Below are 13,806 nucleotides of genomic sequence, written 5' to 3' on the forward strand. Positions count from 1 at the left end.
CTATAGCCGGTTCTGCCTAATCGTAAATGATATACTCATGAGAGGCTGTCTATGTCGACATAGACGAATATAGGATGGTCGCTAGATGATGCGCGGTTACTCTCAAGTAGCTGCTCGGACCGATCAGATGTCTATTCCGACTCTGCTGGGCAGCAGAAAATTCTGATGATGGATGCTTTAATCGCATTCACTAATGGCAATCCTCTGTCGGCTCGGGTACTGACATAAGGAAAATCCAGATTAATCTTCCCGTCGGTCTCGGACAAGTATCTGTAACAAAGATTTAGTAAACCGCCCCGCGTCTTTACGAGATGCAGCCGTGACGAAATGAAGGGATGTCATAGCTACAAGAGGCGTTGCAGCTGATAAAGCTCGCAGGGGATTAGAATTGTCCGGATCTACTGTCTCGTGAAATGGGGTGATCGGAGAGCTAGAAAAACAAGATATTTCGCGTAAAGGGGCAATATACGCTATTCATATACGGAAACATTGCGGTAGCTAGTGGATAAGGTCGATACTTCTCTCGTATTAGCACGTGGTAGGCGGGAAAATAGACAACAGGACAAGATATACCTATGGAAAATCAGAAGGTGGTATGATCATACGGCACACATGTCGCTGAGCTGTCTGAGCGACGGGAACAGTTTAGCCTCTTGCCGGAAGGGAGAGTTTTACTTGTGGTAGAATTGAACATTAAGATATTCGTGGAGGAGGCTGAAGTATTCCGCAAGAGACGCAGTTTACGCCTCGCGACACGAATGCCAACGCACATCCCGGACATCGTGAGAGGGTACGAGACTTGAAGTTGCGATCTAGATATTGCTCTCCGGCTAGAGCGTAATACGATGGATTAGCAGAAGGATACGGTGAGAAGCGGTAGCAATGAAGATATCGAGATTGTTGGACGGCGTGGTTTCTGCAATCACGATGACACGTCTCAAGAAAATTCTAAGAGGTACCCAGCAGGGAAATCCAAAGCATACCAAGACGAATCCCGATGGCAGACTTATAAGAATAGGCACCCGTAATCGTATTGTTCGAGGTTACGATAATTTTTGGTGTTTTGAAAACAGAAGATCCCGCCGCTCGGGCAACTAATTGTTCAATAGGCAACTTATGCCTTTGAAAACGCATTGGTCAACTCCGGTACTCAGACAAACCGTAGGTCAATCCAGACGCATCGTTAACGATATTTCATGAGTAACATATAATACACAAAGCACCTTAACCTATAATCTAAGGCGGCCTACTCTTCGGCTTCTTGAGCCTCTTCGTCGGAAGAACCCTCCTCGAGGGACTCCTCGCTGTCGGAATTATCTATCGTCGTATCCATACTCCTTCTAGTTAAATTCGGAAACATTAGCTGCCGGAGCTCATCCTCATCTAATACGTCTTCCGGCGGAGCGTCGCTCAGATCGCTCTCGTCGTCGGCGGAATCGTGAACGCTTCCGGGTGCCGAGCTCAAGTCGCCCTCGACCTCTTCGTCCTTCATCTCTACGTCCTCATCTAGTGCGCCGTCGTCACTTCTCGAGTCGTCGGCTACGTCGTGTTTCTCTTCCTCTGCCGCGGGTGTCTTGCTACTCGAGACGGAACCTCGCGATTTGGTACCGGTGGGCTTCGGACCTTCTTGGGCACGTACGACTGCTTGTTCTGCCTTGCGTAAAATATCAGCCCTTCTGATTCCCACTTTGCGAGGTCTTTGCGGCCCTTCCGTGTTCGCCGATGTCAAATCCCCGGCCGCGCCCTCTCCGCCCGAGTTCTCGTGCGATTGCGGGTTCAAGAGGTTGCTTAACGAATTCGTCGGCTTGGATTCTACTATTTTATCAGACGGCCGAGATTCTTCCCGTAGACGTGCCTGTTCCCGCTCCGCGATTAAAGCAGACACGGCAGGGCCTGGTAAGTTTTTCCCGATATCGAAATACAACGCCGTATAGCAGTCGTTAACTAGGTCGTCGATGGCACCGGCCTTCATCAAGCCCGCGTTAAGCTTTTTCAGTTCTATCGTCTCTTGCAGAGCGCTAAGCGCGGGGTGAGAGGAGGACGGATCCGATGACCATTCGCTAATCCTAGAGGTAATAATATCGAATTCGTCGGGGCTGACGGGCTTGAAATCATCCTCGAGGACTGGGGAGATCTGGTACGTCTGCCGAATAAGTCGCAGATACGCGATGCAGCAAGTCTGCCAGAGATCGTTGAAATGATAAAAGTCTGCCCCCTTCTTGCGTAAACGGCGAAGCAAGGCCTCAAAGTTCGTCCTGTCCTTTAGGACGACTAAGAGCTTGACGGCAAACCGAACGTATTGCTCCGTGTAAACGTGATGCCGACCTGGCCGCTCCGCGTCGCACTTCCATACGTTCATGACCATGGTCTTGGTGAGCATCGACTCCCTTAGCACGCCGAAGGCGGCCATCGCCTGGACGTAGCCCTGCTCTTCGGAGTTCTCGTCGAACAATATTCGGGCGTGGCGCATGATGATGCGATGTTGCCAATTTGATCTGTCTTTCTCTCGCAAGTGGGTTAGCGTCTTGATCACGTACGGCTCCCAGTCTTCCGGCTCCGCGATCTCGACGCGTTCCCCATCCTGGACGGCGTACGGCTGGCGTTGAAGCACGTCGGCTGCTTCTTGCGGCGTTATATCTCCTCGCATCACCAGCTTGTGCATGATCGACACGATTTTGTAATGGGGCTCCAGAATCGGATCTTGGCCGTGGCGCGGCTTCGGCAGCGCGGACACGACCTCGATGGCTTTTTCGAGAGCGTCTATGACGGCTTGCATAGTAGGCCGATCTCGTCTGTCCCTGTGGTCGAGCGACGTTGGGGGTTTCTGATACATCTTCCAGATGCACTTGGCCACCATGTATGGATTTCTGCAAGTATTAGCCCAGCATCTATCCGACGGTCGAGATATACTTACTGCCACTGTTTCGGTCTGACCTCCATGGCTTTGGCGAATAATCTAGCTGCGTACTTCCATACCTTGTAGTCTTCCATCTGGGAATGAAGATCCTTGGACTCTACGCCGGATTCGAGAATAACGAATCTTTTGTGCTCGGAGTGGTGGAAGGGCTCCATCGCGAACGGTTCTCTGCTGGACGCGTACATGCGCATGCCGAATTTATGATAAAGGTCGTGTATGTCGTCGGAACGTTCCCTGAGCGCGTCGGGCGGCGTGTTCCGGGACTGCGATAACGCCAGAGTATAGCAGTGGATCGCGCTGCGCTGGTATTTAACCAGTTCTGCCCTCTCCTTGTTCATCTTATCTGCCGTCCAGAGCACGGATTCGTCGAGCTCGTAGTCGAAACACTCCGCAAGCCTGAACCAAGCATCCCATTGGTCGGGTGTGAACTGTAGCTGCTGGCGTAGAAACGTGGCGCCGATGCGAAGGTCGTCAGTAGCGCCTGGCGTCTGCCTCCTATTGAGATCTACGCCTTTGAACTTAGTGAAGGCGATCATGCCCAAGAGGAAGAACCATCCGTGCTTGGCCAAGGCGCTATCCGGAGTGTTGACGGTAACGGCGTCGATGGAAATGTTACCCTTGAGCGCTTCGTACAAGCGAAGGGGCGGGATAGGTCTTTGTAAAGTCTGGTTGAAGATCCTGAGGTTTTGTATGAATTGCTGGTTCGACTTGGTCTGCCCTATGGCTTGCTGCATGTGCTCTATCGTGGTTTTGAGATCCGATTTCAGCAGATCTTTCATCGGCATGCGGTTAGCCAAGACGGATACCCTCTCGACCAGGGCCGTCGTATTTCGCCGTTCGAGCTTCTCGGGGGGGCATCCGTGGTCTTGCACTTCGCTAAGACCTACCCCGAGTTTTAAGCCGTAGAGATCGTAAAGAACCTGTCCGAGATAATCCTCCCAGTTGTCTATGAGATTTTGCTTCAAGAGCTCTACCCGCATCATCTTGAGGAAGATCTTGTTGGACGCCTTGCAGAATTTTCTGAGGCCCAAGACCTGATGGATAGCCGCTAGATAATCCGCGAGGTCGTTATCGGGTGTGGTAAAGCCCGCCCTGTTCTGCGCAATGCCGGCCTTCAGCATCGTATACAGAAGAGACCAATTCCTAACCTGCATCTCGCGAAGTTTGGTTAAGAAAGACTGGAAAGTGGCGCCGCTCGAAAGGTGCTGCTTCATGCCTACGCGCACTTCGTCTTCGTACATGCAAGTTACGTGTAGCAAGCAGGAAAGCTTCGTCAAAGCGGAAATGCTGGATCTTAGGTGCTCCTCGTCTACGATATCGAACGCTTTGACATCGTTAAGCGCCATCGAAAGCGCCTGGATGAGCAATTCGTCTAGAAACCTAAGCATATTCAAGAAGAGAGGACGACGCGCGTCGGCAGGCATGGTCAGATAAGAATCCTGCTCGAAATCGGCGACGACCATCTCGATACTTTTGAGAAGGCACGAAAATTGTTTCGTAGTGTAGTCGATGGCGTTGTAGGCTTCTCCGAGGCGTGTCCATAAGAACAATCTTAATTCGGTGCTCGCCCCCAGCAAAAATTTCCAGAGATCGCGCAGGCCCTGATCCGCAGCCTCCGAGATGGGCAGGTTTTTGCCGGTAGCTGCCGGCGCGTCGGAATCTTCGTCGACCACCATAGCTTCGGGGTCGTTCGTTGCTATATAGACGGAAGAGGGATTCAATACGGGTTCTAGGCTTTCGATGATAGATACGGGGTCGCTAAGGTCGTTCTGGAATAGCCCGAGGAAGAAATCCATAGTCGTCAGTTTAGATATTTCCCTATCGGCTGCGCGGGCGGAGACTTCCGGCATGATCGCATTGTTTGGCAGTCGGATATCGAGAGGGTCGTCCTCCTCGCTGATCCTATCGCGGAGGCTCTTCCAGCACTGAAGAACGTGGTCTCTCGATACGCCTTCCGTCAGGGTAACGGCGAAAACGGCGGACCATAAGAATCGGATGGACAGCAGACGGTCTGCACCCTCGGGGCGATCTCGACTCATCTGCGAAGCGAACGTGAACCAGCGTCCTAGCCTTCCTTTGGTCTCCACGCGAATCGCGTATTCTACGGCGCTATTGGGGTTGGTGATCCGTTCGTATACGTCTAGGTGCAGCTCGAACAACATTTGAACTATGCCATCGATCGTGGCCAACGTCGCGGCCGGATCTTCAGACGCGGCGTGATATCTCAGCTCGTACTGCACGCGTCTCCAGATATCTTCGTCGAGATGGCTAATCACTTGAACAACAGCAGTCTTCATGGAATCCGGCCACTTGCTCGTAAGGTAAGTCGCGCAGACGTGCTTGACCCACTCGAAAGCCACATCTTGGATTCCTATCCAGTTGTCGTTGATAGTTTGGACGAAGGCCTTTAAGCCCTTGGTCTCGTGGAACGCGGGAGTCTCGCGCTTATTCTGAGATCCGGGCTTCGAGTGCTCCAGGAAAGACGAGAAACCGACGGTAGACGCCTCCTTTTTATTGAAAACCACTCTGGTACTCTCCTCGTCAAATTTCACGAGCGAGTCGCGCAGATCGACCATGGCCGACCGTTCGAGCTTAGCAGTTCGAGTAGAAGACGCGCACGAGTCGAGAATCTCGGCCAGTCGATCGAGGGTGTCGCGGTCGGTGACTCCCAAGTTCTCTATCATATTGCGTGTCATCTGAAAGAGATTCTGGTCGGCCGCCTGGAACGGCTGCAATTGGGTGGCGTACTGGGTGTTTGTATCCATAACTTCTCCAGCAGTTTCCCGGCGTCGAATGCGCTTGCTCCTCTTCTGATCCAAGACCTCTTCGTCAACCCCGTCGGGAAACCCTGCTGTAGACTGAGAGCGTTTCCGCGAAGGCAGAGAGGTGCTACGTTCGGCCCGCGCATCTTCGATAGCGATACCATTGTCAGCAACGCCTTCCTTTGGAGATTCGCTCTGGTCATCCTTGGATTGCGTTGGAGGTTTGTTCTCCGAAGCCGGCTGGACCCTTCCGCTATTCTCGGGCAATATCTGGTTTGGCCTATTGCTAGCCGTCTCGACGTCGTCTTCGGTATCTGGTATCTCGGGAAGGTTCAGAGTTACGGCCTTTCCAGGTATACCACCAGTTGCGACTAGCTGCACAAGCGACATGCCCAAATCCGTCCACGAGGCTACGGGGACATCGATAATAAGGCGCTGGGACTTTTGGTGATCCGCCGAGGATGCGAGGGTAGGAGGCGGCGCGAGCGAGTCGGTCGGGTTCGGAAGGAATGGAAAAGGGTCGAGATGTTTCTTGAGACGATCCGATATCGATTTCTTTAGGAACGGAGCCATGATCGGGTGCGACAGCGCCAAATCGTCGGACAAGACGTCAAGTTGTTTCTTCAATTGTTCGCCGGCGAATCCCTCGGCTAGAGAGGGCGGCTCGACTTCCTCTACCGCCGGATCATCGTCAAGTTCGATGGCAGCCTCGAGACAGTATCGGCTGATTCTAGCGCTATTCAGAAATGCGGCGACGCGCGCGGCCCTCCTCCATAGTTCGGCATCTGACGGGTCAAAATCTAGAGCTGTACTAAATTCGTAAAGCGCCTTCTGAGCGGCAGCGAGTACCTTTTTATCTTTTAATACGGATCTTACATCTCCTCCCGCCTTGACTAGATGTCTAATATTGTCTAGGGCAAACTGGCCATGATTCTTATAAGCGAGATAGAGCGTCTGGGGCAAGCTACTGCCACTGCCGTCTATATCCCCTTGGGAGACGTCGAGAGGTTGAGGGAACGGGACGTCGAGGCCTAGGTGCCGGGGATCTGATTGACGTTCGGCGCGCTCGAAGTCGGTGGTGCTCTCGGGGTATCGGAATATGTCAGACTCGAATAGCAACTCGTAGGCTGACGACGCTTCTTCGTAATGTTTAGGGCCCTGAGCGTGAAGTTTGAGGGCGGTCTGAAAGCGCTTCAGGGCTTCGTCAATCTGGATTTCGCGGGTATCGTCGATCTCCTCGTCGATATTCTCCTCTGGTTCGACATTGATGGCGGAGAAGGCCATCTTGCGAACTTGCGCCTATCGCGCTGATGGAATTAGTAGCAATATCGCATACGGAATTTAGTATGTAGCTACTTGGTTGCAAATGTTGAAATTGATACAAATGGAGTTGAGAATACAATTGTTGATCGTAGTCTGTTATCGTTATCGATGGGAATAAAATTGGGAAATACGAATAGGTAAGGTACCGAAGAAATAGTGATGATGCACAAATCGCGTGGAAATGTACAAGAGACGCGAATCGTGCATCCATTAATTATGTCGCCGGGGGAGCAGGGGAGCTGCATAAGCTAAATCCACTAATACAGCTTAGGTATAGCTACAGATGTACCTATGACAAGTCGCAAGTACCCCACTGTGCAAAGCCCAGCATAGCGGTACAATACCCTTACATCTTTTAGTTGGAAAGTACCCCCTAATTACCCCGCTGTATCAAGATATCCAAGTCCCAAAGGCAAAAAGAAAAGACACCTTGACACACCTCCGATGGCTCGTGCGCCAAACCTTCAAAAAAGTTAGGAAATCCAGCACTCCAAAAAACAAGCTCCCCATTCGGACCTGTCAACTATCACAGGCCATATCGCATCATACATATCCGTATACGTACGGACTTGGGCAGCTCGCCTCGCCATCTTTCCAATTGCAACGTCTTTCAAATTGTGACCCCATTCGCTCTTTTTAATCCTCGCTGTATAATATTATGTTCCTACGAATCGAATCTGGTCGTTCCTGATATATCAGACACTCCATAACATCGAGAGCAGTGATTGGCGTCTCCTCACAACGGTACCGTGCCCTTCGACATCAGCTTCTGCTACCGTCGATATGCCTCCGCCGGCGGTTCCAGAGTAAGCCACTTCCAATTAATACTCGTTTTATTTTCCAATTGCATTCTCGGCGCTGATAGTCGCTATAGGATTTCGGAAGAGGTCCTACACGAATCAATCGAGGCCCGTACCGAGACCTTGGTGTCATTGCGTGAGCTTGGCCCTCCCGACCTGGTCCACCTCCTGAAACAAAACCTCAGAAACACCGTAAAACAGGTACGTCGATTGATCAACTTCCCGAGCATCGGTGCTAAATTTGTTGGCGCAGACGGGAGTATATCACCATGTTACCGGCGTCGATGCGTCCTCGTCGGCTAGTCTCGCCGCTTATATAAACACTCTCACGTACAAGGAGCATGGTCAAGTTGCCACGCACAAGATCGTAGAAGGTCTATACTGCTGTTACAACGCGTTCTCCCGGCTTGACATGCGCGTTCACGTTACGATTCCCGGAACAGTCGAGGCCTACTGCGTCGACGAGAGGGGAGAGAAACGAAAGGCTACGGACGAATTATGGCTGGAAACATATCTCTGCAGCGTTCTGCGAGCCTATTCGTACGCTGACGACGGGAGCGGCGACACCATTAGAAAGATCATGGGCGTGAGACGCTTTAACCCCGTTACCAACACCGAGACGGAACACAGATTTCTGAGCGCTGCCGAGAGCCTCTTTTTTAGAGGTACGCAAACCCACGATATATTAAAATTCAGATGCTTACCCTTGACTCCTTGCAGGTTGGCAGCTAGGCTCCGATTCCGTCGTCCAAGTTCCGAACAACGTATCGAATCACTTGACCACCGGTCTTCTCAAATATTTCTATACGACCGGACGCTTCACCTCTGGCATCAATCTCTTCGAGAAGCTGAGAAGTCAGAATGTCGAGGTGTCGTCGTTACTTGCAAAAGTTCTCTTCATGGGTAACGAGGAAGTACAAGGCGTGCGCATATTATACCAAGCTCTCAAGGACTCTCCTATGGATTATGTCATGTTGGATACCCAAGCCGAATTTCTCCTCAAGAAAGCGTCGGCGGCCGAAACCCCGGCGCAAAAAGAGGAAAGACTGAAGATGGCGCTGGGTTGCGCAGACCGCAGCACGATCGCTGCGCCCAGCGAATTCGGCACGTGGGCGAGGTTGGCGCAGGTTTACGTTGCTATGGAAGACTGGGAGAACGCGCTCACGATCTTGAACTCGTGCCCTATGTTCACTTACCAGGACAAGGACGCGCCGGTCATGCCAGAGCCGAAGGACGTCTACCTTCCCACTTTACCGGAAACGCGTTTAGAAGAAATCGACAGCGAGCCGGAGTCCAGATACGCCGAACAGGTAGACCCAAGCCTGCTTAACCTCCGCGCCGCGTCGTATCGCGGTACTTTCAAATTAGCCTACGGGATTCTCACCGAGATGACGGCAAAGATCGGCTGGGACCAACTCCTTAAGATACGGAGTAACGTTTTTGTGATGGAGGACGAGTACCGAACAGAAAAGCAGGATAGCGTCCCGCAGGCCCAGTCGACCAAACGCAATCCGAGTATCGACGGGTTACGCGGAACCCCAGAGCCCACGACCAACGGTGACCAGACCGACGACGAGGCCGACGACGAGAAGAGCGCAACCGATACCGACTCCGTACCGCCCACTTTAACCAATGGCCACGGCGAAGGGGCCGGAGTGGAGAAGCCGACTCATACCATCGACCCCGGCGAGGTTAAGGCTGACGGAGATAACGTGAGTAACTTTCTTCGGCTTTCAGTGGGGCTAGTATTGACACATCTACAGAGCGCAGCCACCGACGAGCATCTCTCGCGCTTGAATAATAAGCGCCTATGCGAAAGATGGCTCGACAGCCTCTTTATGGTACTATACGAAGATCTCCGCGTATACACGATATGGAGAACGCAGATGGCCCAATACAGAGCTCAGTCGATGCAATACAAGAAATCCGCCGAGGAGTGGGAGATTCTAGGTGCCCTAGCAGAGCGCCTCCAGCACCACGACGAAGCAGTCGAGGCCTACCGGGCGTGTCTCGCCGCGCGATTCAGCCCGAAAGCGTTATCGGGAATCCTTCGGGCGTTCGAGAAGCAGAAGCTAACAAGAGATACCGTAGCTGCCGTTATCCGCCTAGTGACTTGGCAATATCGTTGGTACTCGGAATTTTCTCCGGACCTTCTCCATACGATAAGAGTCTTGATCGAGGAAGAGGGCGCCGTCAAGGTTCGGTCGATCATTCAGGCGACGAGCCTCCCGCAAAATGTGCTGGATCTGACTCACCATTATGCCGCATTATGCGCCACGTTTAGAAGCAGTGGCACAGACGGTTAACGAACTTTTGGCGTGAGGATTGAAAATACTTAAGGACGAAGTAATGCCTCAACATGATATCCATCTATTCGCGTTTCATCAGTGTAAAACATAGACTATTAATATATGATGCCCATCTTAGCTGCCAGGGATTAGCGTCGCCAGGATTCCTTAGTCCTTTTCTTGGAGGTAGTGGCTGAAGATGTTGATCAAGTATTTAACTCGGTAAGCGACTTTCAACTTCGTATATCCATCCACTGGCATTCTCATCTTTCATATTGTCGAGCAGTAAACTAAGCATCAAACCTCGCTATAGTGATATGCAAGGTAGGTATAAATTTCATTGTCACATGAATATCGCGAATAATGTAGCTCTACATACGAAAGCATCAAAGAAACAAATATCCTCCAAAGCATGCATGATGATTATGGTACCTAGGTACGTTAGTCTATTACTATGATGCGATGATTTTGATACGGTATCTCGGCACCTTAGTTATTGCCTATTCACCTCAAATAACCTAGGTTGCCCATTTCTACTCGTACACGTAGCTCTGATCATGTCATTATAGCCTCATATCGCTATATGAGAGCAGCTAATGCGCATCCCTACGGGAACTTGGTCTTTGCATTATCTTATCAATCTAATCAGATCCGGATCAAAATCGCATGACGCAAATAATTCAACATCGCCATATCACTTGAAGTACTAAGGAGTAACCACGATGAGTGGTAGTTCAAATCTCGATGTTATGCTCGTAAGTCTTTCTCATTTCCACAAGTTCACTCAATTACAAAATTCCCAAGTCCCCTTCCAAATAATCCGTTATAAAACATCGAGAAACCAAGTGATATTCTAACCATGTTTTTCTCCGATTTCTAGGCGGGCGGCGGGGCAGCTCTCGTCGTAGATTTGATTATCTATCCGTTGGATACCTTGAAAACCCGCCAGCAAAGTCGAGATTTCGTCAAGACATTTGCCGACCCGTCTACCAAGACTAAGTTACCCTCGCGGCAGCTCTTCAAGGGCTTATATCAGGGTATCGGGATAGTCATAGTCGCCACTTTACCCGCCGCGGGGACTTTCTTCACGACCTACGAAGCGGCCAAGTCGTTCATCAGCCGTCACGGGTCCCCCTTAGGTCTCCCGCCACCTTTGGTGCATTCAGGCGCATCGGCCATAGCGGAGTGTGCGTCGTGCTTAGTCCTTACTCCCTCCGAGGTCGTCAAGCAGAACGCTCAGATGTTGCAGCAAAAATCCGGCAGCTCGCACAGGTCTGCGTCGCTTCAAGCCTTAAGACAGCTAACCGCAAGCGGCACGGGTGTGGGACGCAAGCTGCTATCGGGATACACCGCTCTAGTAGCCCGGAATCTACCTTTTACAGCTATTCAGTTTCCCATTTTTGAATATCTGCGTGCCAGGATCTGGGGCTGGCGATCTCGTGCAAGCCAATCTAAGGCGGGGTCCGGCGCGGGTGCGGGAGAAATCCAGACTTTATTTGAGACTGGCGTTATCACGGGGGCGAGTGCCGGGTTGGCGGGTAGCTTGGCTGCTATTGTCACGACTCCTATGGATGTGGTGAAGACGCGGATGATGCTTGCAGCCGGGAGCAGCCAGGATCTAGACCAAGGTGTTCGTGACCGGAGACATACGTCGCAGGGTGTAACTAGATACAAGGCACGAGGCGGACTCGCCGTAGCACGCGAAGTTGTTTCGGAGACGGGTATCTCGGGGTTGTTCAGGGGTTCCGTTCTTCGCGCCGTATGGACTCTCGTCGGTAGCGGGCTTTACTTAGGCACATACGAAGTAGCAAAAGTTTGGCTCTCGAGAGGAAAGGGGCAAAGTAGCGAAGATAATGCCTTTATTTAATGAGTACCGACCCGCGTTTATAGACCCTATAATTCCTTGCAGCCAATTCCAAATCCTATCCCTCGTGTCCTGTCCTATTCTGTCCTGTCCTAAAATCCTGAAATCCCCGAGCAATCGACACTGATGAGAAGCTGATATGACGAAAATAAAAACATAGAGCAAGAAAACTATCTAAGAGAAACCCTATCCGTTCGAGGAGACTAATGTATCTCTCATCCCGAAGTATACACCATCCTAAAAAGTCCAGCCGGATCGCCAGTACTTGCAATCCGAGGCTGGCAGAAACTAACACTCTCGAGTACGACCTCGTTTCCGGCATTATCGTAGCCGCAGCTAACGTCGCCTTTCCAGCAGTCGTACTGCGGCGTGAAGGCGTAGAATGCTATGGTTCCCGCCTCTTGCCTTCCCGCCTCCGACGAAGCCGTGATGTTGCTTTGCGTAAGAGTTGTCCCGGTCTCATCCATCCAGCCCTGCGCAATGTTGAAACTTATGCCGGCAGAAACCTTGGAATCTATAATAAAATCGACACCAGCATCTATCTTGACCTGAGTGGGAAATTCCGCGTTAGCAAAATCAATATCGTCTGAGCGGTGATGGTTAGATATGCGGGTTATGAACATACGTCAACTCCTTCCTCGGTAGTCCAAGAATACGACTGAAAATGCGACACGGCCGTGCTGACCATCTTACTCAGGGTTATGGAGTGAGTGCAAGTCGGCGGGGCCTCGCATGTCTGTGGCCTGGTGACGGCTATTTGTTGGCCGTCTTCGATGGTGGGTGTAGCATCGTAAGACTTGATTGTGCAGTTCGGGGCGTCGCCACTGACGCTCTCGGCAGGGCTCTGATATTGAACTTCGATCTCCGCAATAGCGCAGTCGTCGCGGCCGCAGCAGAAGCTGGTAATCAAGTCGACGTTTGGCTTTTGCCGTTAGCAATACATCCCAATAACTAGATTCGGTGTACGCTATAACCTCCTGACTTACACTTAGAGCCGTATAGTAGCAGCCCTCGTCGGCCACTCTTAACATCACATCCCCGGGCAGCTGGCTGAGAGACTGCCATTCCCTCGGAGTATCCCTCATCAGTATAAACTGACAAGTCGGGTCCGGCTGTTCCACTTTCCAATACACGAACTGAGTCCCTGCGTCCTGTTCGAAATCGCCGGTTGCTGGCGCGGCTGGGAATGTTATATTGTTGTAGGCGCGACCGCCGTCGAAATCCCCCCTTTCTTTGATTGAATGATCTATGAGAAGTTTGCTATCTTGAATGATCATGCCGTCGGTCCAGATCTCAAGAGGATCGCTGCAGCTCTTTTCTTTGTACGCGACAAAGCTAGGTTCGGCCGAGGTGAACGCAGGCAAGAGCAGGAAGAGGGAGAGAAGAGTTATTGGTGAAGCCATCTTGGAAGTATGTTAAAGAGTGTTCTTTTTTATAGTATGCCTAGGCAGTTATAGCTGTAAGTTGGAATGCTTCTAGATCTGAGTTCGTGAAGATGAATATTTCGAAAGGTCGGATTGGGAGTTTCCTATTCTTATATATTCATCTCAACCGATGTACGAGGCACAGGAAGGTCTCGCTATATTCAAATGGAAAATCCCGGGACATTTCAGATAACAAAACGGAAAGGACCCTTTCCCTCGACGTCTCATGAACAAGCTTTACCGATGAGCCTGGTACCCATAATTGTCCCTATACTACCTATCTTCTGACAACCCAAGCTACAGAGTTGACACACGTGGTTCCTCTCCGCAGATAGGCTATTGGACATTTCAAGATGATGACCCAGAAGGCTGGGGCTCTTAACTGTGGGTGTATCCATTATGATTGCCCGTTCGAGTATTCTTTAGCC

At 51.2% G+C, this 13,806-nt stretch overlaps 4 protein-coding genes across 4 annotated transcripts; 2 read left to right on the forward strand and 2 right to left on the reverse strand.

Annotated features, from left to right (window-relative positions):
* Positions 1–586: 586 nt before the first annotated feature.
* F5Y00DRAFT_248721 (uncharacterized protein) lies at positions 587–7,260 on the reverse strand. The gene is made up of 3 exons (XM_048009490.1): positions 2,915–7,260; positions 1,221–2,867; positions 587–1,161 (listed from the first exon to the last, which is right to left on the reverse strand). The coding sequence occupies exons 1-2, from the start codon at positions 6,961–6,963 to the stop codon at positions 1,247–1,249; spliced, it is 5,670 nt and encodes a 1,889-aa protein (XP_047860346.1). The 5' UTR covers positions 6,964–7,260; the 3' UTR covers positions 587–1,161; positions 1,221–1,246.
* A 389-nt stretch (positions 7,261–7,649) lies between these two features.
* Positions 7,650–10,199, forward strand: F5Y00DRAFT_199788 (chaps-domain-containing protein). Its single transcript, XM_048005325.1, has 5 exons — positions 7,650–7,808; positions 7,877–8,003; positions 8,056–8,467; positions 8,523–9,514; positions 9,566–10,199. Exons 1-5 carry the CDS (start codon positions 7,786–7,788, stop codon positions 10,106–10,108), a joined length of 2,097 nt encoding a protein of 698 aa, XP_047860347.1. The 5' UTR covers positions 7,650–7,785; the 3' UTR covers positions 10,109–10,199.
* Positions 10,200–10,290: 91 nt separating this feature from the next.
* Positions 10,291–12,018, forward strand: F5Y00DRAFT_248732 (mitochondrial carrier). Its single transcript, XM_048009491.1, has 3 exons — positions 10,291–10,312; positions 10,404–10,845; positions 10,971–12,018. Exons 2-3 carry the CDS (start codon positions 10,813–10,815, stop codon positions 11,955–11,957), a joined length of 1,020 nt encoding a protein of 339 aa, XP_047860348.1. The 5' UTR covers positions 10,291–10,312; positions 10,404–10,812; the 3' UTR covers positions 11,958–12,018.
* A 151-nt stretch (positions 12,019–12,169) lies between these two features.
* On the reverse strand, positions 12,170–13,357 carry F5Y00DRAFT_274035 (uncharacterized protein; the record flags this gene model as incomplete). The annotated part of the gene is made up of 3 exons (XM_048013289.1): positions 12,170–12,502; positions 12,580–12,876; positions 12,941–13,357. 3 exons carry the CDS (start codon positions 13,355–13,357, stop codon positions 12,170–12,172), a joined length of 1,047 nt encoding a protein of 348 aa, XP_047860349.1.
* Between the last annotated feature and the right edge of the window lie 449 nt (positions 13,358–13,806).

The sequence above is a fragment of the Daldinia vernicosa genome (assembly GCF_022497035.1).
Source record: "Daldinia vernicosa strain CBS 139.73 unplaced genomic scaffold F5Y00scaffold_75, whole genome shotgun sequence".
NCBI lineage: Eukaryota > Fungi > Ascomycota > Sordariomycetes > Xylariales > Hypoxylaceae > Daldinia > Daldinia vernicosa.

What these genes read in the sequence shown, in the direction of transcription:
- F5Y00DRAFT_248721 (XM_048009490.1), bottom strand. Translation starts at nt 6,963, where the DNA reads ATGGCCTTCTCCGCCATCAATGTCGAACCAGAGGAGAATATCGACGAG. An exon ending in GTCAGACCGAAACAGTGGCA is followed by an intron (nt 2,868 to 2,914) that starts GTAAGTATATCT and finishes TAATACTTGCAG; the next exon opens with AAATCCATACATGGTGGCCA.
- F5Y00DRAFT_248732 (XM_048009491.1), top strand. Translation starts at nt 10,813, where the DNA reads ATGAGTGGTAGTTCAAATCTCGATGTTATGCTC. An exon ending in CAAATCTCGATGTTATGCTC is followed by an intron (nt 10,846 to 10,970) that starts GTAAGTCTTTCT and finishes TCCGATTTCTAG; the next exon opens with GCGGGCGGCGGGGCAGCTCT.
- F5Y00DRAFT_199788 (XM_048005325.1), top strand. Translation starts at nt 7,786, where the DNA reads ATGCCTCCGCCGGCGGTTCCAGA. An exon ending in TCAGAAACACCGTAAAACAG is followed by an intron (nt 8,004 to 8,055) that starts GTACGTCGATTG and finishes TTGTTGGCGCAG; the next exon opens with ACGGGAGTATATCACCATGT. An exon ending in CGAGAGCCTCTTTTTTAGAG is followed by an intron (nt 8,468 to 8,522) that starts GTACGCAAACCC and finishes GACTCCTTGCAG; the next exon opens with GTTGGCAGCTAGGCTCCGAT.